General features: G+C 51.0%; 5 protein-coding genes across 5 annotated transcripts; 3 read left to right on the top strand and 2 right to left on the bottom strand.

Annotated features, from left to right (window-relative positions):
• The first annotated feature begins 11,192 nt into the window (after positions 1 to 11,192).
• Positions 11,193 to 11,938, top strand: PV06_08644 (uncharacterized protein). Its single transcript, XM_016409999.1, has one exon. It carries the CDS (start codon positions 11,208 to 11,210, stop codon positions 11,658 to 11,660), a length of 453 nt encoding a protein of 150 aa, XP_016259021.1. The 5' UTR covers positions 11,193 to 11,207; the 3' UTR covers positions 11,661 to 11,938.
• A 223-nt stretch (positions 11,939 to 12,161) lies between these two features.
• PV06_08643 (uncharacterized protein) lies at positions 12,162 to 15,314 on the top strand. The gene is made up of 3 exons (XM_016409998.1): positions 12,162 to 12,645; positions 12,704 to 12,825; positions 12,879 to 15,314. The coding sequence occupies exons 1-3, from the start codon at positions 12,548 to 12,550 to the stop codon at positions 14,894 to 14,896; spliced, it is 2,238 nt and encodes a 745-aa protein (XP_016259020.1). The 5' UTR covers positions 12,162 to 12,547; the 3' UTR covers positions 14,897 to 15,314.
• Positions 15,283 to 17,669, bottom strand: PV06_08642 (uncharacterized protein). Its single transcript, XM_016409997.1, has one exon. The coding sequence runs from the start codon at positions 17,626 to 17,628 to the stop codon at positions 15,403 to 15,405; it is 2,226 nt and encodes a 741-aa protein (XP_016259019.1). The 5' UTR covers positions 17,629 to 17,669; the 3' UTR covers positions 15,283 to 15,402.
• A 264-nt stretch (positions 17,670 to 17,933) lies between these two features.
• On the top strand, positions 17,934 to 19,929 carry PV06_08641 (UDP-glucose 4-epimerase GalE). The gene is made up of 2 exons (XM_016409996.1): positions 17,934 to 18,194; positions 18,258 to 19,929. The coding sequence occupies exons 1-2, from the start codon at positions 18,166 to 18,168 to the stop codon at positions 19,348 to 19,350; spliced, it is 1,122 nt and encodes a 373-aa protein (XP_016259018.1). The 5' UTR covers positions 17,934 to 18,165; the 3' UTR covers positions 19,351 to 19,929.
• On the bottom strand, positions 19,881 to 21,720 carry PV06_08640 (uncharacterized protein). The gene has a single exon (XM_016409995.1). The coding sequence runs from the start codon at positions 21,532 to 21,534 to the stop codon at positions 20,029 to 20,031; it is 1,506 nt and encodes a 501-aa protein (XP_016259017.1). The 5' UTR covers positions 21,535 to 21,720; the 3' UTR covers positions 19,881 to 20,028.
• Between the last annotated feature and the right edge of the window lie 57 nt (positions 21,721 to 21,777).

Below are 21,777 nucleotides of genomic sequence, written 5' to 3'. Positions count from 1 at the left end.
GCATTTCCAAACATAGAAAGGAAAGACGACCTTCACACCATTGTCTCTCAGTCTGCTGCTTGTTTCTAGGTCCGCGGTCCAAGACACAGAACCTGTACCGAGTTGGCCATCTGTTCTTGTGATTTTTGCCACTGTGATATTCCAATCTGGCAGTGTACCCGTGATTTGGGTTACTCCAGATGGGATAGACAATGTGGCAGTCGAGGCTCCCGACGGTACAGTCATTGCACATGCCCAGAAAGGGGGACAGGTAAGTCCATTTGTTGGCCTAATAATCTGCCCACACCACTGTCCAAGCCAACATGATGGGCAGGCGCAGTAGAGATCACTTGGGGCCGCAGTAAAGCTTGGAATGTTTGTGAAGGAGTTTCCCGATAGGACGCAGACGGGTCTGGCATCAAAGGCACAACGCGTTGTGGGAGTGAATGTGGCAGGCATTACGATGGGAAAGGCACTTCCACTTGTCATTGATGGCGGTGAAGACGTAGACCAAGTACCAGCCAGAGACGTTACGACGATCATGGAGGACGGTATGCCAAACGCCCAGGGGGTCGACGAGGTCGCTGGAGAACCCGAAGATTCTGGCGAGACACTCTTCTGATTTGACAAGACTGGAAGCTGCAAGCTAAAATTTTTCGAGGTCTGAGACGATGAACCTGTGCCAGATGATTGGCCCGACGTTGACTGGATTATGATTGTCGTCTTCAAAACGGTGACGAACGTGCTTGAGCTCTGTTGAACAATACTGCTGAACGAGGAAATTGTTTCGGAAGAGACGGCAGCAGATGGCGCGATTGTGGTAGAGCTTGATTTGTTTCGACCTGAGGATGAAGCAGGTGATGCAGAGCTTGAAATCGATAAAGACGATTGTGTGCTTCCAAATGCTTGCGATTGAGTATTGCCTGATATCGAAGCAGACTGGGGCTCACTCTGGCTAGTCGAAGACAATGCTCCGCGAGATGTGCTTGAGGATTCAGGTGCTATGCCATTCGCAGCCCCACTCGTGCTTGATGCAGAGCTTGGCTGGTCTGTACTCGAACCAGAGGTTTGCCTACTTGCAGCATTATCAAAAGTCGAAGTGGAGCTGGAAGAGTAAGTCTGACTCTGGCTCGACTGCGCAGGGCTGGCTGGAGCAGCGCTGCTAGTGGTGCTCTGGCCTATGGAGCTGGTACTCGAAGTTGAGGGGCTCGACGTTGAGCTGCCTACACTTGGGACAGATGACTGACTTGACTCAACGCTAGACGAAGAGACTGTGTTTGAGCTTGACTGCGAGATGCTCGAGGAAGAAGACGCTGAGCCATTTTCAGCTTCCGAGGAAGTGGTTGAAGAAAAGCTAGAGGTTGTCAGGCCCGCAGATGTTTCCCCTTTCTGTGAATGTGAAGGTGTCCCTTGTGTGGCTGTTGTAGTCTCCGAAACCGAAGTAGACGATGAATAGGCTGCTGTACTGCTACCCGTCTCCGTCCTTGATGACGAAATCAATGAACTAGGCGTCGGTGAGGAACTGGCAGCAGGGGTAGAGGATTCTGTGTCTATTGAGACTTGAGTCGAGCCTGAAGACACAGTTGCAGTTTCCGAAGATTGGGTACCAGAAGAGATTGAGGCAAACGTGGATGTTGGCGCTGAGGTCGACGTAGACATAACACCAGTAGTCCAATCTCGCCAGGGGCCATGAACTAGTTCTTCTGTAAGTAGCTTGTCATAGAACCATAGACCTTGAACCACATATGCTCACGGTGAGAGGTGTCATCCTTGCGGTAGACTGCGCGATCTATCCAGCCAGCGTCTGCGACACGAGATAGAGCAATGAATGGCACAAGTAGCACCATCAATGCCCAAAATCGCGCCATTATGAACGACGACAAGGCTTGATCAGGAGCGATGAGTATGAGGACCTAGATGGCTACAGAGAGAGAGGGTTGTAAGGCAAAGACTCTGTTTGGTATCCTTGTTGACTTGAAAGTGAACCGGTGAAGGTCTCGTCGCGACTGCCAGTGAAGGAGAGGCGACACCGGCCTATAGGTGCTCATCAACACTGCCCTTGGGATTGAAGCTCAAAGCAGTGACGAAAAAGCTGAAAATGTTATACTGTGGTCTTGAATGTTTCTAGTTCACTTCCTGCCTTTGTTGTCTTGTCCATTGCATACAACCTCATCAGACTTGTTTCTTCAGTTCGCGATCTTTAGAAGAGAACATTGCACAAGATATTGCTGTCATCATCGGCAGTCAAAGCTCCTGATCTTGATTGAACAAGAGAGGCCCACGATCCTTCATCTCTCGCACGCGCTCGTACGCCTTCGTACGCCTCCCCAGGGGAAGAATTGATACATTGTCAAGAGAAAGGACCTTGCAATCACACCCAAAGACAACGACCCACGTTTGCTCTCACAAACATGAAATTGCCACTTATCCACATGGTGCTGGTGTTCATGCTGCTGGTCGTTGGAATTCCCAAACTCATTTGCACAGCACCTGCTCCACTTGATATCACCGACTCGGAGCGCCGTCAATGCGTTAAGGATCCACAGACAGGACAATATGATTGTGATTTCAATCTTCCCAGTGTTGGACAGATGGTTGCTCGCTTTCGTGACACTGTTGATGGAGGTAGAGCAATATCGGAAGCTACTCCCTGGTTCTATACCCGGTTGTGGAGTGCTCATCGCAACCCTACCGAACAGGAGGTTCAATTCGTCTTCTCGCAGTGCAAATACTGGTTCCAGAAAGCGTTTCCAACATTACCAAGTTCATCCAACTATTACGTGAACGATGGCATCAACCCGCGCTTGGTGTACGCACAGCTTGACTTCATCCACGGCAATCCGCAGGAGTTCCTCCCGCTTGGTAATCCTGGTGACCACGTTAACGACCGAGACCCTGCGACGGTGTATATCAGATGCCTTTGGCAGGCACTCTCAATGTCATCTCTGAACAGAGAGGCTTACCTGTTCACCCAAAGTGGTGACTGGGATCCTGAAAGTACTTGGGCAACTGTTGAATACCCTGCCCTGACCCAGAACTCAAACATCCAGAGAATCTGGAGAGTGAACATGCCAGATTGGGAAGACTCCTCGGATTCTGAAGATGAGGAAGATTCTTACGTACCACCTGAGAGAGAAGTGCTGTGGGATAGATCAGTTGATGCTCCAATTGATGGGTGGCAATGTCCAGTACCAGAACTGGCTGAGCTTGCAAAGCGACATGAAACACTAGAACATGCTCCAGCAGCACCACAGGCCCAGACCAGGAAATCAGCTCAGATATCCGAATCGGCTCAGCCGTCAGGACTCGCTTATGGATCTAGCACTTCCTCTCCACACCAGCCAATCCCCGAAAATTCAGCTGCAGTAGCTGCTCCTTCCATGATTTCCAGCGCTCAAGGCCATTTACAACGATTGCAATCTCGTCAGTGCGTGGAAGGAACACACCAGTGGAATTGTGACTTCGAACTTCCCACTCTCGACGAGATAATAGACCGATTCCAAGACGAGCTGGATTTTGGAATGGCATCACCTTTGAGATCGGTCTGGTTTTATACCAATTTGGGTCAAGAAATCGATAACCGGGTTCTTGAGGATTGTAAAGGGTGGATGATAGGCAATAGCATTGATAGCTACTACGAGGGAGACGGCCTCGATCGAGAATGGGTTATTGCTCAGCAGGAATGGATTGAGATCCACTTGAATGAATTTCTGGCCAAAACCGGAGGCGAAGACCCTCAACACATCCTTGGACTTTGTGTGTTTGAAGCTCTGGCAGCCTCAGCCTTGAATCCAGATGCCTACGTGTTTACCAAAGGAGCCCCGGACATATGGCATGTTGATAGCCACTGGGCAAAGGTCGAATACCCCGCGCTCACGCAAAATCCCTTCATCGAGAGAATTTGGCGGGTTGACCCTCGTCCAGGTCAATGCAATCAGCAAGAGTTAATCTGGGAGAGAGGTCGGGATCAACCAATCCCATTGGTTCGGTCTTGTTTGCAGCCCCTTAACCCTCCAGCGGCTGCAACATCAGCAGCTGCGACAACAACAGCTACCACAAATTCTGTGGTCCCAGGGCCAACAACAAAATGAAGGTGGAAACTTTGGTGAAGATGCCGAGTCTCGTGGAGCAGATTTCTTGGCAAGGCTGAACAACTGACTATCTCAACATGGTGCATTTCTTTCTTTTCTTTGTCTCTACGCCACTCTGTCCTGCAGAGACGGCTAGAGCTATTGAGGAATCTTGTGCTCCATTCAAAGTGATTTGCAATAGTTATTCATTCAATTCAAAGACAACACTGTTACTCTGTCGATCCACGATTTGCCATATAGAAGGCACAATCCAGAATCACAAAAACTAGTTGGTATGATGACAATTTTGCTTTCATCCTAATACTTTCTCAGATGAATGCCCCTGCCGTCTAATTCCGTATCCTATGGTCTTTTGTGTGGCCTTCCAGTTCCCCCAACCCTTTGTCCGCAGCCTTGCATGTGGGGAATTGGGGACCCTTGGAGAAGGGGTATGTGGGGTGTTTCCGTGCTCCCTACTCCGTACGTTCGCCTCTCATGCCACTTGCAGCTACTCCGTATTATTATCACAGCCACTGTCCAAGGTGCACCACTAACATCCTGGGGCCATGGGGCCGTTTCATCCTGTGGCGGGACCAGGCAAACATTAATTGAGGAAGAGACTCACGACACTGTACGAAGTAATTGATCCAACCCTTTGAACAAGACTCATTGGAAAATCACAAAAAGTCTTCCAGCGGCAATAATTATCAAGCTTCCACCGACTGAGCTTTGGCCTTGTGTCGTCTGACTACCTACCCGCTTCTGTACCCGATCTTCAGCCCTTTTTCCACCGTTTTTGTGCAAAAAGAGGTAACATCATAACTACAAGATCCAAGTCATTGGAAATACCAAAAAGGCTTGTTTCTCAGCCAAATACGAAGCAAATAAATCATGACGCTTTCCAAGGTATGCTTCTCTCCCTCTGTCCCCGGTCCAAAGGATCTTTGACTCCGTACCCGTGAAACGTTATTACAATGGCTCACCACCAAATACCAACATTAGATCATCATCGTTGGTGCCGGTCCTGCCGGCTGCGTATTGGCCCTGCTTTTGGCCAATGCGGGCATCAACGTAGAGTTGCTGGAGGCATCCGACACTCTCGATGACTCCCCACGAGCCAGTTTCTACCCTTGGCCTGCCGTTCGTGAACTCGAGCGAGCCGGACTCCTTCCCGAGGTCCGGGAACGAGGCTACGTCGTGGCAGACGGGGTGTCGTGGCGTCGACTCGATGGTTCCTTGATTGGTCGAATGGATGCGTCGAAAGTGCCCTACGACCGTCGTCTGCACGGTCTACCACTCGGTAAACTTCTCGCCTTGACGCGCGAACATCTCGACCGGAGACCGAATGCGAAGATACACTATCTTCACAAAGTCACGCGCCTCGAGCAGGGGCAGGACAAGGCCAAGGTCTACGTCGACACACCCGAAGGTGAGAAGGTGTTCGAGGCCGATTACATTGTCGGCTGTGACGGGGCGAATAGTACGGTTCGACGAGCGCTATTCGGTGACGAGTTTCCTGGATATACATGGCCCGAGCAGATTGTTGCCACCAACGTAAGTTTTTTTGCTTTTTCGTCTGTCCTCATTTCCTCTCTTCGCCCCGCGTGTGTGTGTGTCATGTGTATGTGTTATGCTGTTCGATCATCTTCTGTTTCATATGATGATTTTCTTTCTTTTCAACTATAGTTGCAATCTAATGTGCGGATCTTGATCTAGGTATACTACGACATAAGCAAATTTGGGTGGGGTCAAGGCGCGTTCATTGTCGACCCTGAGAACTTTGCTCTCATTGCCCTGCTACAAAAAGATGGCTTATATCGTGTCAGCTACGGAGAGAAAGTCGGTCTGACCAAGGAGGAATATGAGGCACGTCAACCGGAGAAATTCCGCAAGATTCTACCAGGCAACCCGGAGCCCAAGGACTACAAATTGGTCTCACTCAACCCGTACAAGATCCACCAACGATGCGCACAGAGTTTCAAAGTCGGTCGATTCCTTCTCGCAGCTGATGCCGCCCATTTGTGTAATCCATTGTATGTTGAATTCCTTTCCCCCTTTTTGATGTTTCATTTCGAGCCAAGTATTCTGGCCAGGTGTGATCATGGCGACTGACATGGTTCAACAGTGGTGGACTAGGCCTCACGGGAGGTCTCGTGGATGTCGGCAATCTATTCGACTGTCTCAACGGCGTCCACCAAGGTTTGGCGGATGATAGTATCCTAGACCGGTACAGTGAAGTCAGAAGGAAGATGTACAAGGAGATCATCGACCCAGTGTCCACTCAAAATTTGAAACATTTACTACAAGATCCAGACGTCGCATTGAAGGAAGATCCTCTATTCCAAAACATGGACACGATGCAAGATCCAGATGCAGTTGCAAAGATGGTTTCGGTAAGTCCTTACTCGCGCTGCTGGTTCCGAAACCTACCGTCTACACTAGAATCAAAGGACTGACTGTTATGGTGCTACTTGTCTCAATCCAGGGTATCAATAACATCATGCACGACTTTACGCAAGAGTACAAGCAACCCAACACCAGCGGATCGGCAACATCAGATATCAAGGCGCCGATAAGTGCGGAGGTCAAGCCGGTGGCAGTGAGCGATTAGTTGAACATTTCGAGACAATGGGAGAACTTGGTAGTGTGGCAACGAGGGACTAGAATTATTGCCTCGCAGAGTACTCATCCACAGTGTATCAAATGTATCTGAGAAAGGCTTCATACGTCCTATAGTATTTTGTACGGAGTAGTCTGTACAGACGAGTGTATGAACATGTCCATCGTGTTTGAACAGCGATCACGGCTCATTCTCATAACCCGGCAAGAATTTGACTCCCAAAGTGTACAGACCTTCTTTCTCCAAGGTCTCGTGTCCGAAACTGCACACCCTCTCAATGTCATGCCTACAGTCGAAATAATGTCCTCGCAACGCCTTGGCTCGGCCTGAAGCGAGATACGTCACCGTGTTGGCGCAGAGTTCCGGAACGTCTTTGAAGATAGGTTTGATCTGTTCCTGTACTTCTGGAGTCGTGTTTTCTATTGTATCAGATAGTAGGTCAGTCAGCATCATCTTTCTTTCACGTACAGGGTTGAGTAGGCCGTAGGTAGGGCCAAACAGGCTTATGAAGCAAGGGGAAGGTCCATGTCTCAAGTACTTACCAGTCACCAAAGCACCCCAGACGGCACCTGGATGTAAACAATAAGTGTGCAACTTGTCCCCGAAACCTTCGACCTCGAATTCTTCCTGGAGGGTCGAAGTGGCCCTCGCTATGGCGGCTTTGCTGGAATTGTAGCTCAACCCACCGGCCATGTCGACCGTCGCCGCCCTCGACGCCATGCTGATGATGCAGCCGGACTTGCGTTCCCGCATCCCCGGCAGGACCTCGTAAATACAAGCCATGGACCCCTTGAAGTTGACCTCGATGGCCTTCCAGAACTGCTCAAACGTTTCCTGGAATGCGAGCTTGCCGTAAGCGACGCCGGCGTTGTTGACGAGAATGTCGACGGGACCCAGAGTGTTGGTGATGGCCGCGAACGTGTCTCTAACCGCCTGGACGTTCGTAATGTCACACGAGTACGCTTCAACTTTGACACCTTGGAACTTTTCGCACGCGGCCTTGGTCTCTTGTTGCCGATCAACGCTGAGGTCGAGAAGAGCGAGGTTCGCTCCCGAATTGGCCAAGGCAATGGATATGGCTCGACCGATGCCTGTCTCGAATTCCGCTGATTAGCCTTGCCGTGACAAACCTTGTGCGAGATGGACCCCATATCTAGGTACATTGGGAATCGTTGTCCTGGAAAAGGGGAGAAAGGAAGAGAGAACCAACCTCTTCCGGCACCGGTGACCACTGCTACTTTCCCCTTGTTGGCACCCACGAGGCGCTCTGATTTGATGGGTCCGTATGGTTCATGTTCAAGTGGTACTGTCGAGAGACCGAATTTGGCCGGGTTATATCGATCAGCGTCGTCCATTGTTTATCACTCGACACCAATCCAATTCAGATTCAAATTAAGGTCAACAGCGACAAGATATTCAAATAATACTTTGCAATATAACATTTAAAATGACTTCCAGAACTTTGACCCTTGGGCACAACTTCAGTATTCTTTGGGTATCGATCGGAGTGGTACCTATACCAGAGTAGGTACTCATGGTTGACCCCACCAAATCGACCAGTATCCGATCCCGTTTCAACGACACCCTTAACGTGGGGTAATCGAGGAAACCCAAAAGACACATTCTCTCGACAGTACTCAAACGCGTTTACATACTTCCGTTTGTCATGTGGATTGATAAATCACTACTAGGACACATTCCACATTAACAGCCAGTTGTTGGAGTCGTATTGCACATCTTAAAAAACAACCCACAACGCGTTACGGAAGAAACAAGCACTTCGGGCGAAGCTGGTCATCCTCATTATTTACCCCCAGATACTGGGGTTGGATGCGTGGAGGTCTTGGCTATAACAATACCAATATTGTCCTCATTCATACTCGTACATTCAGATATAAGCTATATCAGCGTGCGAAGGAGAGTCTCCTTCACTCATTCGACGGGCTGTTGGTAGTTTTCACCATCAGATATTCTGATTTCGATACCTTATCTACATAGTCATCCTTTCCAGCAATGTCTATCTCCTACCTTCGCCTTGGCTATGCGGTGGTCCTTCTACTTGCAATCGCATCAGTACCTCTAATCTCAACATGGGTACGCAAGTCCAAGTACAAATACCCTCCAGGACCAAAAGGAATTCCAGTTTTTGGCAATTTGTTTCAGTTACCTCCCAAATACCCTTCGGCTCAGTTGATGGAATGGGGAAAGCAGTTTGGTGATTTGTACGCACATCCATATTGCAAGGATACGACGAGATCCCTGACTTTGTTGCAGATTCACAGTGCAGCTCGGTGCGAGAAGATGGGTCTTTCTCAATTCCATGGAAGCAACTCGTGAACTCCTCGACCGCCGTGGTCGGTTGTATATTGGCCGGCCTGAATTCCCTGTCACCCAAGATATCATGTCTGGAGGAAACAGGATTGTCTTGATGACCCATACCGAGAGATGGCGAAACCTTCGCAAAATCATGCATTCCCTTCTGATGGCTAGCAACGTGAGTCAAACAATCAAAGGGTTTCTTTTATTCTGCAAACTGACGGCCATAAAAGTCGGACACGTACAAACCATTCCAAGATGTTGAGTCGAGAGCGCTTCTGTGGCAATACCTCAAAGACCCAGACAGGTACTACGAGCATGGAGGTCGATTTGCAAATTCGAGTAAGTCTCACGATCAATGCATGCATTAATCGCTAATCAGTTCTCGACAGTAATCTTTTCCGTGTATGGAAACTCTCGCTTAACTCTTGCAACATATACTGACATGTTCCAGAGTCTTTGGCCGGCGCACTAGCATGAGGGATGAAAATGTACAAATCCTTTTTTCGACCATTGAAGATTTTATCGGATCACAAGCCTCACCGTCGACCGCCCTTGTTGAGCAGTTTCCTTGGCTGGTTAAGCTCATCCCGCGTCCATTGCAGTGGTTTCGTCCCGAGGCAGAAAGAATATACAAGAAGACTGTCGGGTAAGGAAATCGGCTCAAAGCATATCGCAGGGGCAATAGCCTTTCCCTCTGCCAACAATATTCTGGGCTAATCTGATTTGAACAGAGTATATGAAGCATTCTTCGACGATCTTGAGAGACGTATCAAGGCTGGACAAGATCCCAAGTGTTTTGGCCGTGACATGGCGAATTTGGCCACAAAATACGGCTTTGACGATGCTCAAAAGTACTTCTGTGGTATGTCTGATTAGCAAAAATGACGCTCCTCCACAGGACACGAGCTAACAGCGTGCAAGCCGGATCAATCATCGAAGCGGGAAGTGATACGAGCCGCAACCAGATCAATTTAATGATCGCGGCTGCAGCCAAGTTTCCTGAATGGGTAGTGACTGCCCAAAAACAGTTGGATGAGGTCTGTGGTACAGCTAAGCGGTTGCCGTCGTTTGAGGTTGGTATTGCTTGATCTTGGTTTCCACTCCTGCCGCTGACATGGATATATACAGGACTGGGATCAACTGCCATACATAGTGGCTGTGATCAAGGAAAGTCTCCGATGGAGGCCGAATATGACTGGATCGGGCACCCCCAGAGCTCTTATGGAAGACGACACCTACCGCGGTTACACTTTCGAGAAAGGAACGGTCTTCAGCTATAACCACTTCGCCATTAGCCATGATGAAGAAGAGTTCCCGCATAATGAGGAATTCTTGCCCGAAAGATTTCTGAACAACGACCTCCAAGAACTGTTGAAGGGACATTTGGGCTTTGGAGCTGGTAAGTCTGCTTGTCGGCCTGCACACTGTATGTCGTCTGACTAAGGGTCACGCAGGGAGACGAATTTGTCCTGGTTGGCATCTCGGTACTCGCAATATGTTCATTGCATTCAGCCGCTTGCTTTACTGTTTTAATTTCAGCGAAGTGCCGGGAAAACCTATCAATGTATGGGAAATAGATGCTCTGGCCCATGATCATCCACCGTTCCAGATCCGGATCACGCCTCGGAGCGAGCAGCATGTACGGCTTATCGAGAGGGAGTGCGCCAAGGCGGGCCAAGGTTTCGAATAAGAGAGGTGTGGAATTTGAGGTTGATGAGTTTGTATCCATTGGCTATTGCGAATGATATAGGGGTGGGCGGGTGTTGGTATGTCCAGTCAATACGGAAATAGTCACCAATTTTTGACCGAGTGGTATCTAATTGCTAGCAACCATGTCAAGACCAATTTTGCCCATGTACTTCGTAATGGTGTCTTTGTAGTGGAGGACTGTATGATCTATGTATGAATGATGGTTCGCCGAGGAGATGTACCCGTATTCCGTATGTATATCGATCTATGCACCCGCTGACAAAAGTTCGTCTGGGTGTCAAGTACGCGTATGGGATTTCTCGAGTTATGTCCGCACAGCTTACTTATTGGCATTGTTTGGGGCGCCTGATTATTGAAAGAATGAACCTGCTAGGGAGCAGCTGAGGATCCACTGAAGAATCAACTATATGCGGTATCTGGAATATAAAAGGGCTCGGCGTAAGCACGCACACCAGGCAACCATCAACACTCATCAACCTCTTTGAAGTCAAAGAAGTCAAGAAGTCAATATGTCGCCGCTTCGAGATCAAATCCTCAAAACCGCACAAGGATATCTGGATGGTCTGAACGATCCAGGTCCAGATGCTGCAGGAGTAATTGCTCTGCGCACTCCAGATTGCACACAGCGCATCTTACCTCAGAATCTCCAGCAACCAGTTCATACGAACGAAAGCTATCAGGCATTCATGGGAGCTGGAAGCAAACTCATGGTCAAGCCTCCCAAATTTGCCTTTGATAGTGAGCCTCTGGTGGATGAACATGCACGGAAAGTGGTGCTGCATATGCTGGGAAAGGGAGAGTCACCCTCTGGACCGTATAACAATGAATATTTCATCATTCTGTCCACGACCGACGATGGAACCAAGATCAAAGAGGTCGTCGAGTTTCTTGACTCTCGAGCGTTTACGGCTTTGATTGAGACATTTACAAAATTGACCCAGGAAAGCGCAGCACAGTCTTGAGCCTGTCTCTGCCCCCAGTCTATGATGAGCTCTGTTGAGGAAATGTCAAGGTATTCTAGTAAAGGGTGATCCGGGCTTGCTTATTGATGCGCATAGAATCAACAGGCGGCATATTCCCTGAGACATTCTATCCCAGGTGAGAAATCTGAGAAGATATTCAGTATGCTGGAGGCGCGTTACACTTTCGGAGGGCGTTCAGTTACAGAATGTGGTGTTGTGGATGTGGCGTGGGTTCTGGTCAGATTGCAGCGCCAGTACAGAATTGGGTACGAGGGATGGTGGAGGGATGGTGGAGGGCCCAGGATGCAATCCCCGGTGTGAAGTTTTTGATTCAAATGGAACAAAGGCAGAAAGAATGTGATACTTCATTTTCAGATAGAGGGAGTGAGAGTACCAAATTCTCGTAACTTGTGCCGTGATTCTGGCTTGATCGAAACTTCCCCGACGTCACAAATTGAATTGAATTGACCTGAAATCCAAACTGCGATTTGCGACCTGCGAACTTGATTAAACACACCACCACAATCAATCTTCTACAACAATCAGTAATACACATCACATCTTGTTATATTGCTTCTATCCCTTAACTTACTCGGTACACACCTTGCGCACACGTACTCCCCACTTCTCTGGGCGACACAATTCAGGGCGAGGCGCTTCACGGTTTCGCAACCAGACACTGTGCCGCCCTGTGAATTGCCAAAGCCCTTCTCTCTAGCTACTCTATTGCAAGCCGATCTCCTCTTGAAGTCACTTCTTTAACACGTCTACGGGAACCTGCACCGTGCGCTGTTTGCCTTCTTTGTTTCCTGCAGCCGACTCTCACCTCAAACCGCCTTGCATTACCGTCCGATGCTCATATCACCACCAACTCATCTGTCGCCAACATGTCTGGAATTTACTCTGTTGAAGATCTGTTAAAACTACGAGCGTCACCGTTAATATGCAGACCACCAAATCTCCCACCTATAGAAGAATGGATGGGGTATGCTTTTAGAATGAACAATGCTTGTGGCCACGGTACAATGACTGACAAGCCATAGAACACAAGATACTACGACTCGGAAGGCTCCTAACCGGGGAAAACAAGACGAATCAGCTATACAGAATGAACCTTTTCAAAAGCGATCTGCTCTACTTGAGCATCAGCGTCGATCGACCACGGGTATGCACGCGACACCTCGAGTGACTGCGATGGTAGCTAATTCAATTTTGCAGATCCCGACAGAATAGTCCTGGGCCCTCCACGTCGCTCCTTCGCTTCCTCCAATGTTCGCCCTGTGGGCAAATTGCAAGACGACGACTCAGGAAAGAAAAACGGCGATTGGTCTGAGACCAAAACCTATGAGCGTCGCAATACCCAGACTAATGGTCGCTACAATCAAAAAGATGGCGAAGATCAGGAACACGAAGGCCGCCGACCGAAATGGGCTGCGAGAGACAGGAATGACCAAGGTCTAGAAGACGATGACGATTTTTCCCGTGGAGGCTTCCGCCAAAATCGAGGGAAATTCTCTCAGCCTTGGTTTCGAAAGGATACGGCAGACACCGAAGACACTGTAAGAGACGATAGACATCCGGACTGGCGGCGTGGCGATCGTAGGGATCGAGAATGGGATCGCCAACCTAAAGCCGAAGCAGAACCTGAGTGGATGGATACAGCCGAACCAGAAGAGCCGTTCCAAGCCCGTACACAGGAAGATTTCCAACGTTGGAAAGAGAAAATGAAGGCTGGAACCGCGACGCCGCAAGACAAACCTGAACCTGCAGAGCAAGCACAATCAGCCCCGAAGATGGCGTCACCCGAACCAGACGACTCCATGGACAAGTTCTTTGCCAGATTCGAATCGAAACCAACTGAGCAACAGGCTGCGCCTGCCAAAGTACATGGGAAGACACGGTTTGCCTCGCTCTTCAGCCCTCCGACCGAACAGAACAAACAAGTTGAAGCCCCAGCTTCAATGCCGAGTGCTGAGAGACCTTCATCTACACAGCTTTCGGATTCTACGTCTGATGCTGATCAGGCTGGATTTGCCCGTATCCTTGAAATGTTGCAAACCCGTAGCAACAACCCCACACCTCAAAGCCAGGAAACGACGGCAAAGCCCCGAACCCCCTTGTATGCACGAGGCTCTGAACCTAAGCCTGAGATGGAATCGAGGCCATCTTCACAGACGCTTATATCTCTTTTGACTGGCCAGAATCCACCTCAACAACAGAATGCCAACCTGAACCAGGGGCCTCCACTCCACGAACGAGTTCCTGATCCTGATTCTCCCATTGCTCCACCTACCCACACGCGACAGCAATCCAGTATCAATAAGGACGAGGTTCTGCTGAATCTTTTGCGTCAAGCCAGCCAGGCCCCAAAGCCTCAGCCGCCACCGAATCCTCACCAGCAACCTGGAACGATGTATGGCATCCCTAGTGATGCTAATATGCGAGCGGCAACAAGAAATCAAATGGTCTCTCCTATTCAGGGGCAAGAACCACACATGCCGCAGAGACGGGAGACTGGGCGATCCATGTTTGACGAACCCCCTATATCTGTGTATCAGATTGAACAACAGCCACGTGAGGACATAAGGAGACGTGCGACTAATGGCGCTCAATCTAGTCTTGATGACCCTTTGATTGCTATGCTTCGCACTCAGGGCCCAGCAAGACCTATGCAACCACCTCCTCAAAACCTCCCTCCAGGTCTTCATAGACCTCCTGGATTGGAGCAAGTGCCCCGACAAAATCCCAACTGGCCTCCACAACAGCCCCCGCAACCTCAGCAGCAGCCTGTGCGTCAACAAACACTCCCGCCGGGGTTATCGGGTGCCCCTCGAGGTATTCCAGGAGTTCCCTATGGACCATTACAGCCCATGCCAGGCCAACAGCAAGCGCCACAGCCACGTCCACAGCAGCCACCGCAACCACCTCATCGTAAATACCCAGGTGAATCATCTACAGCTCCCGCAATGCCAAATCTTCCGCCTGGAATGTTTCCACCCCCGGGATTCATGAATCCTGGTCCACCACCTGGCTTCCCCGGATCTATGCCTGGCCAGCCGGCTAGATACCAAAGTGAACCCGGACCAGGACCCATACCAGGGCCAGGATCAGGACCAGGACCAGGACCACAGCCGCCAATGAACCGGGCGTTCATGGAAATGTACGGCGAAGCAGGAGGACGAGGGGTCGGTTTGAGAGGTGGTGCAGCCAATGCCGGCATGCCACCCTTCAGATAGGACTTGTCGTGGTGGTTGAGTGACTCGATCAAGTCCCGACCGGACTTTCCAAAGAACATTCCAAAGTGAGCCAGATGTTTTTGCGTCGTAGCTACCTGCGTATGCTACTACTCCAGTGCTGGGAAGCCCAAACACAGATGAAGAAGAGAACAGAAAAGAAAGGAAAACTGTATGCCTCTCCAGAAGTCACATGTCATACGAGTCACTTTTGCTTGTCCGATCGAATCGTGTGTAGAGTCAAGACACAACCGAGAAAACAAGCCAACAAAGATCAAGAAACTCAGATCAAGCACAGAATTACCCTCGAGTATTCCTTGTCCTCAAGTGTACTGTGCTACTCAGCACCAAGAGGTGGTCTTCTATATTTATTTAAACGAAACAGAAACCACCAGACAATCATTAACATATTTGCATCCAACCTTTTTTCCAAAAGTCTCGCATTGTGAAATCTTGCTTGCTCTGGCTTTTAGCGATACGATTCGCCCAAGTATTGTAATTTCTTTTCTTCACTTTTTACTCTGCCTCTTGATCTTCTCAACGAGGCTCTTTACGTCCGCTTGCGACGAAGAGGCGGCCGTTGCGGCGGCACCTTTCTCTTTCCGTCTCGCCGTCTCGCCGGTCGGTTCGACGCTGCCGTCGCCCCCGCCGTGCCTGCCGTGTTTTCTCTTCCTCCCCTCCTCGAGCAGGGCCTTCATGCCCTTTGTGCCCTTGAACCTGGGGTTGGTCGGGTCGATGGCGTACTCGTGGCTCGAGAAGAGCCGGGAGAAGCGGGGATCGGACGTGTCGAGTTTGAAGTCGTCGTTGGCAGTGGCCGCATTTCCCTGGTCATTCTTCCCCTTGTGGGCGGCCTTCTTGCCCTTCTTGCGCGCCTGCTTCTCGGCGCGTTCAATCTCCTTCATGTCAAAGTGTCGGATTTTGGGCTTGTCTTTGCCGTCACCGCCACCGCCGCCACCCAGGTCGTCGGCCATGAGCAGTTCCAGTTCCGCCCGTTGTTTCCGTTCGATTTCCTCCTCGGCCTCTCGCTCCGCTCTCTTCTTCAGTCGCTCTTCCTTGCGCATTTTATTACTCGAGGCCTTTTCGGACTTGGCCGAGGGCTCCGCTACAGCGTCGTCGGCGAAGAAGGGATCGTCGAAGCCGAGATCATCGTCGTCATTGGCCTTGTCATCACCAGCATCTTTGTTTGTGGGAGCTGCGACGTCTTCGTCTTCGTCCATTACACCCTTGGAGCCCTTCATCTTCTCCTTGCGCTTCTGTTTCCGTTCGCGCTCTTTGCGGATGTACTTCTCAACCGTAGTCTCTTCGGGTTCAGGCGAGTTCTCAAAGACCGACTTTTTCTTCTTCTTTCCGCCTTCGTCGGCTCCCTTCATGAGTCCAGATGTAAATGTGACCTGCATGTCACCCACAGGTCCCTTTCGTTCATCTTTTGACTTCTTCACTGGTTCAGGTGCGAGGCCGAGTAAGGCTCGCATGCGTTGGCGCTCGGCCTCCTTTTTCGACACCTGATCACCGCTCGCTTTCTCCTTCTCCTTCTCTTCCACTTCATCGTCTTCGCTCTCGTCTTCATCCTCGGAAGAATCGCTGCCGAGGTACGCCTTTAGATCATTTTCGTCAATCTCCTTCCTTGACCCTGTGAAGGCCCGGGCGATTGTCTCTTTTCGTCCACTGTCCTCAGCATCCCATGTGAGCTTGACTTTACTGTGTTGAAGCGCGTCCGTCACGAATGTGTTTGGTTTGTAGTCCCCTGGGAGCGAGGTGCATTCTTCTTTGGGTGTGTCTGTGGAGAAGTCTGTCTCATCTGGCACGAAGCGCAGGTCGAAGAAATTCGCCGTGCTCAAATACTCGGTTCCATCCACGGCGTCATAGATATGTTTTGCGACGGTGGGTGACGAGAATGTCAGGATACAGTAGTAGTAGCGCAGGCGTTCAAGTTGGTACTTGCGCAAGGCGGCGGAGTCGAAATCTGCACCGTCGTCGGCCTGGAGGATGGACTTCTTGATGGCCTCGTCGTCGGCCTCGTCCTCGTCGTCTTCAGAGGCTGATGCTTCAGAGTGGGCGTCTGCAACAAAGATGTCTTTGGGTGGGCCCTCCATCTCTTCTCGCTCGAGCCGTTCCTTGCCGAACTCGCTCGGGTATATCGACACTTTGGAAAGGCTGCCTGTGGAAGGAAGGAAGCTCGTGAAGACGGCCATCAGATCGGCGGCCCTGATATTGTCCCAGTCCAGGTTGACGATGGCGATGCGAGAGGTCACTTCGCCTGTAGGTATGTCTGTGTTTTGCGTCGCTCCTACGCCGACTTCCTCGTCAAGGTCTGCTTCTTCCTCATCGGAGTCCTCATCGCTTGTGCTCTCGTCGGAGGAAGATGCAGAGTCATCATCTCGAGTCTCGCGCAGGGGGTCGAATTTCTTCAATTCTTCCTGCACTTCTTCGTCGTCGTCTGGCTCGTCGCTTTCCTCTTCATCATCCTCGAATTCATATCTTCTCTTCAACCTATTCTTCTCTGCATCCGAGGCGAGAGGTCGGCCATAACGATCCACCTTTGCTCTCCGCGTGAAGTCATCATCTTCCAATGCCCGTTTGAAACGTTTGTCTAGTTTGACTTTGTCCTTGCGTCCGGGGAGGCGGTATCGTGGATCAGACTGGATGTTGGCAAAACGAGGGTCGGTGATACGAGGCTCTGAAGATTCTTGCGACTTGGAAGCTGTCTTTTGCCTCTTGGCGACAGGTCCTGCCATGTTGACTGAACGACGAGGAATCTATTTTCAACCTAGACAGGTATTCATGTTACGGAATATCACAACGCAGTTTCACAGATCAAAAAAAGTTAACGGGCGAATCGCGGGGAGTCGGAGAACGGTGCAGATGCCGCCGACGCTAACCGCATCTTGCGTTACACGGCATGACAGACCCAAGCAATCAAGGCAGCAGATTCAATCACGATACACGGTATTGTCAGGTATTCCTTGATACAGAGTACGGTAAATGCCACCCCGCCATTGTTTGCATGTTGCATGTTGCATGCTGCGTCGTCGCGATCTGTTGATGAGCTTTTTTTCTGACCAAGTCGCCTGTAGCCCTCACCCCACGTTGCACTCACGGATTGCGCCGGACAAGATCACGCTCCATCTTTTCGCACTTTTGGGAGAACACTCGCGTACATATAGCAAGCACCCTCTTCTCCTTCGGACTCAGCGTGTCCGAGAACTCTCACAACCCCTCCTGAACGACCGCAAGAAAGCAATTCCCCGACTGTCTCGGATACCGACATCAACATGCCTGCAGGATCCTGCTTAATCACCGGGTGAGTACAGGCGGAAACAGGAGCCTCCAAGAACCACAAGAATAGTCGCTGACTTGCATACAGCGGTACCGGCTACATTGGCTCGTTCACCGCACTGGCCTTGCTTGAAGCAGACTACAAAGTGGTCATTGTTGACAACCTCTACAACTCGTCTCCTGAGGTGCTGAACAGGATAGAACTCATCTGTGGGAAGAAGCCCGAGTACTACAACGCAGACATTACCGACGAAAAGGCCCTGGACGAGATTTTTGCCAAACACCCCGACATCGACAGCGTCATCCACTTTGCTGCCCTCAAAGCGGTCGGCGAGTCTGGCGAGATCCCCCTCGACTACTACAAAGTCAACGTCTACGGCACACTGTGCCTGCTCCGCTCCGCTGCCCGACACAATGTCACCAACATCGTCTACTCCTCCTCGGCGACTGTCTACGGCGATGCCACCCGCGTCCCAGGCATGATCCCCATCCCAGAAGAGTGCCCCCTGGGCCCGACGAACCCGTACGGCAACACCAAATTCACATCCGAACTCATGATCACGGACCACATCAACGCCGAACGGGCCAAGGCCCAGAAGAAAGGTGACACCTCGGCCGTGAACAAGTGGAACGCAGGTCTGCTACGGTACTTCAACCCTGCCGGTGCCCACCCCAGTGGTATTATGGGCGAAGACCCATCTGGCGTGCCCTACAACCTGCTGCCCCTTCTGGCGCAAGTGGCCAACGGCAAGCGCGAGAAACTTCTGGTCTTCGGAGATGACTACGCCTCCCACGACGGAACCGCGATCAGAGATTACATCCACATTCTCGACCTGGCCCAAGGTCACCTCAAGGCTCTCGACTACCTTCGCGGCCAAAACCCCGGAGTCCGGGCGTGGAACCTGGGCACCGGCCGAGGCTCGACGGTCTTTGACATGGTCAAGGCATTCAGCAAGGCCGTCGGCCGCGATCTGCCGTACGAGGTGGCCGGCCGGAGAGCGGGCGACGTGCTCGACCTGACGAGTAACCCGTCCAGGGCGAACAGAGAGCTAGGCTGGAAGACACACCGCACCCTGGAGGAAGCCTGCGCGGACCTGTGGAAGTGGACAGAGAACAACCCCGAAGGATACAGACAGCAACCGCCAAAGGAGTTTGTCGATGCTCTCAAGAAGAACAACTAAGCGCCCCGCGAATAACAAATCACCCCTTGAAATTGGAAGTGCAAACACGACAACAACGGACCTTGTCGAGTGCAATGTGGCCATGAGGGTGTGTGCAGAGTATGGAACGACGTGGCGGCCTTTTATCCGGTAGAGGAAAAGTTTTCCGGTTGCAGAACCTGGGCTGGAGTTGTCTTTCTGAAGAATAAAACGAAGAGATAAGAATGCATTGGTGACAAACGAGAATCGAGACCAGGCCCGTTACGGGACGAGGAAATTGATATGGGCGGTACGGAAGTGTCAACATGTGGGAAAAGAACCGGTCAATAGTTTGGGTCATTACTTGTGCATCTTTTCTTTTGCTCCTGGTCAATGGCCGTCATCGACGCTTGCAATGGTCGGGTTTGCCTCGATTGGTACGGGAACGAGTGGAATTGTAGATAGATGGTCACACTCCATACTCTCGGGGCGTGCCTCTTGGAGCGTTGAGCCCTTTTTGTCTCCGCTCAAGTTGTTGGGTGTCGGGTAATCATTGTTTGTTACCTGACGCCCGTAGATATGATTGTTTTTCCAGAACATACAAATCGATTTGAAAACGTGTCACTTTCAGATAACTATGTACCCTGGGTATATTTGATTTGTCGGAAAGAGATGGATGCACCTCCATTTTCACATTCGCTATGCATTCGCGGTATCATATCAAGTCGAATAAGCAATGCTGAATCCTACACTGCCAGTCCACCTCTTCTCACTCGGTCCTCCATCGGAATCTAGACCTGGCCTCGCCATGCCACCGGCCACCGTCACGGGTGCGTTGCTACTCCCACCTCTCGATGTAGGACACACACTCACGCCCGCACTGACGAGGAGACTCTTGACACGGCCGCTCCACAAGGCCCGGACGTTCCACGTATCGTCCAGACGAAACTTGAGCACGTTCTCTTCCTCTCTCGCAACCCGTTCGTCCTTGAGAGCCCTCTCGGCCGGGGTGAACCAGTCTCGGGTCTTTTCTCGGGCCCAGGATGTGGAATGGTCTGGGTCCTTGGACGTGCGGTGTTTCCGCCACAGCTCGCCGCCGAGGACGTACCGGCTCTCCCAGGAGTAAAAGTTGAAGTCGAAGCGAGAAGACAGTGCGAGGTTGGGCGTCGGCCGGACCGAGTACGATGATGATATTGAGCCCGTGAGAGGGGTCAGGACGAGTGTCATGGTGTACGGGAACGATGAGTGGTGGACGTTGCTTGGTGTGAGGAGCGAGTGGCTCGCGCTGGAGAGTAGGGCGGCCGATGTCCCCGCCAATGGCTTGTTGGAAGAACGAGCTGGCGGTTCATCAGGAGGCGTGATTTGTGGTGTCAGTGTCGTGAAGCGTAGGCCCGTCGACAAGCCAATGACATGGCTGAAGGGGCTGTAATAGAATTCTGCCCCGGCGGAGAGAAGGGATGGTTTGGAGGCGAGTCGGTTGTGGTAGGCTGACAGGGCATCCAAGTGCGGTGGGAGCGGCAGCCTCGTTGGGAAGTCGGTGAGGTCCCCCACCAGTTCAGACGGGGTGGCAGAAGAGATCGAACCGTCTGACTCTGGCGGTGAGATGCCAAAGTTCCAAAGCCCGCGAACACCAAGTAGCGCATTGTCTGTCGAGCCGAGTCCCTCGATAGAGTATCTACCTGTGTCATGTTGAACATGGGCTAGCACCGATGCCGGAGGAACACCAGCACTGGCGCTGGGGAGTGCGACAGATTTGCTATAGAGAGACAGTGAAAGAAGGGTATCAGGGTTTATGCGCCTGGCATATAGTCCTGTCAAGACAGATGGAGGGGGCAGGGCAAGCGTCGCATGTAGCAGCGTCGGCTTCTTCGCGTCTTGCTGGAAAGGCTGTCTCTTCTCTTGTAATCCTATTGGCAACTTGATATCTCGGTAACCCCTCACCAAGCTCTTCAAAGGTATGCTCGTCGTCTGCGATGGTATGTGTGCGAGTGGAACCGTCGAATAGAGGTAAGATATCGACCCGTCAATCTGGCCCAAGGTCGAGAGCGTGTACGAGGTTGCAAAATTCGGTGTGCTTAGGGACGAGACATGTAAGGCCAGGGATGAGGGCGTTTGAAAGGACAATAGAGCATCAGAAGTCGCAGTCAGATAGGAGTAGCTGTTGTCGACATTCCAATCGGTCGAGGTGCCGAACGTGTGGACAACATAATCCATGAAGTCTATCATTGTGGTGGTGTTGGTTCAAGCGCTCCAGGCGCTACCGTAGGTCGTAATGCATCTTGAAGCTGGCTGTGTACAAATCAATCCACAGAATACATTACAGAAATGGTACGAAGTACTCGGTGTACTCATTGATGGTGGTTTCGTCTTTGCGAAACAGCGCTACATTTGCCGCTTACTCGACCGTAACAAATATGTGGTGGATCAAAACGCCAAATGTACAATTTGGCTTAAAGATCTCGTCTACTG

This window comes from Exophiala oligosperma (assembly GCF_000835515.1).
Source record: "Exophiala oligosperma strain CBS 72588 unplaced genomic scaffold supercont1.9, whole genome shotgun sequence".
Classification (NCBI taxonomy): Eukaryota; Fungi; Ascomycota; class Eurotiomycetes; order Chaetothyriales; family Herpotrichiellaceae; genus Exophiala; species Exophiala oligosperma.
The sequence above is the reverse complement of the archived record's forward strand: the minus strand, read 5'-3'. Positions and strand labels throughout refer to the sequence as shown.

Coding starts and splice junctions, on each gene's coding strand:
- PV06_08644 (XM_016409999.1), top strand. CDS start 11,208: ATGTCGCCGCTTCGAGATCAAATCCTCAAAACCGCACAAGGATATCTG.
- PV06_08643 (XM_016409998.1), top strand. CDS start 12,548: ATGTCTGGAATTTACTCTGTTGAAGATCTGTTAAAACTACGAGCGTCA. Junction 12,646..12,703: donor CCTATAGAAGAATGGATGGG/GTATGCTTTTAG, acceptor GACAAGCCATAG/AACACAAGATACTACGACTC. Junction 12,826..12,878: donor TCAGCGTCGATCGACCACGG/GTATGCACGCGA, acceptor TCAATTTTGCAG/ATCCCGACAGAATAGTCCTG.
- PV06_08642 (XM_016409997.1), bottom strand. CDS start 17,628: ATGGCAGGACCTGTCGCCAAGAGGCAAAAGACAGCTTCCAAGTCGCAA.
- PV06_08641 (XM_016409996.1), top strand. CDS start 18,166: ATGCCTGCAGGATCCTGCTTAATCACCGG. Junction 18,195..18,257: donor GGATCCTGCTTAATCACCGG/GTGAGTACAGGC, acceptor ACTTGCATACAG/CGGTACCGGCTACATTGGCT.
- PV06_08640 (XM_016409995.1), bottom strand. CDS start 21,534: ATGATAGACTTCATGGATTATGTTGTCCACACGTTCGGCACCTCGACC.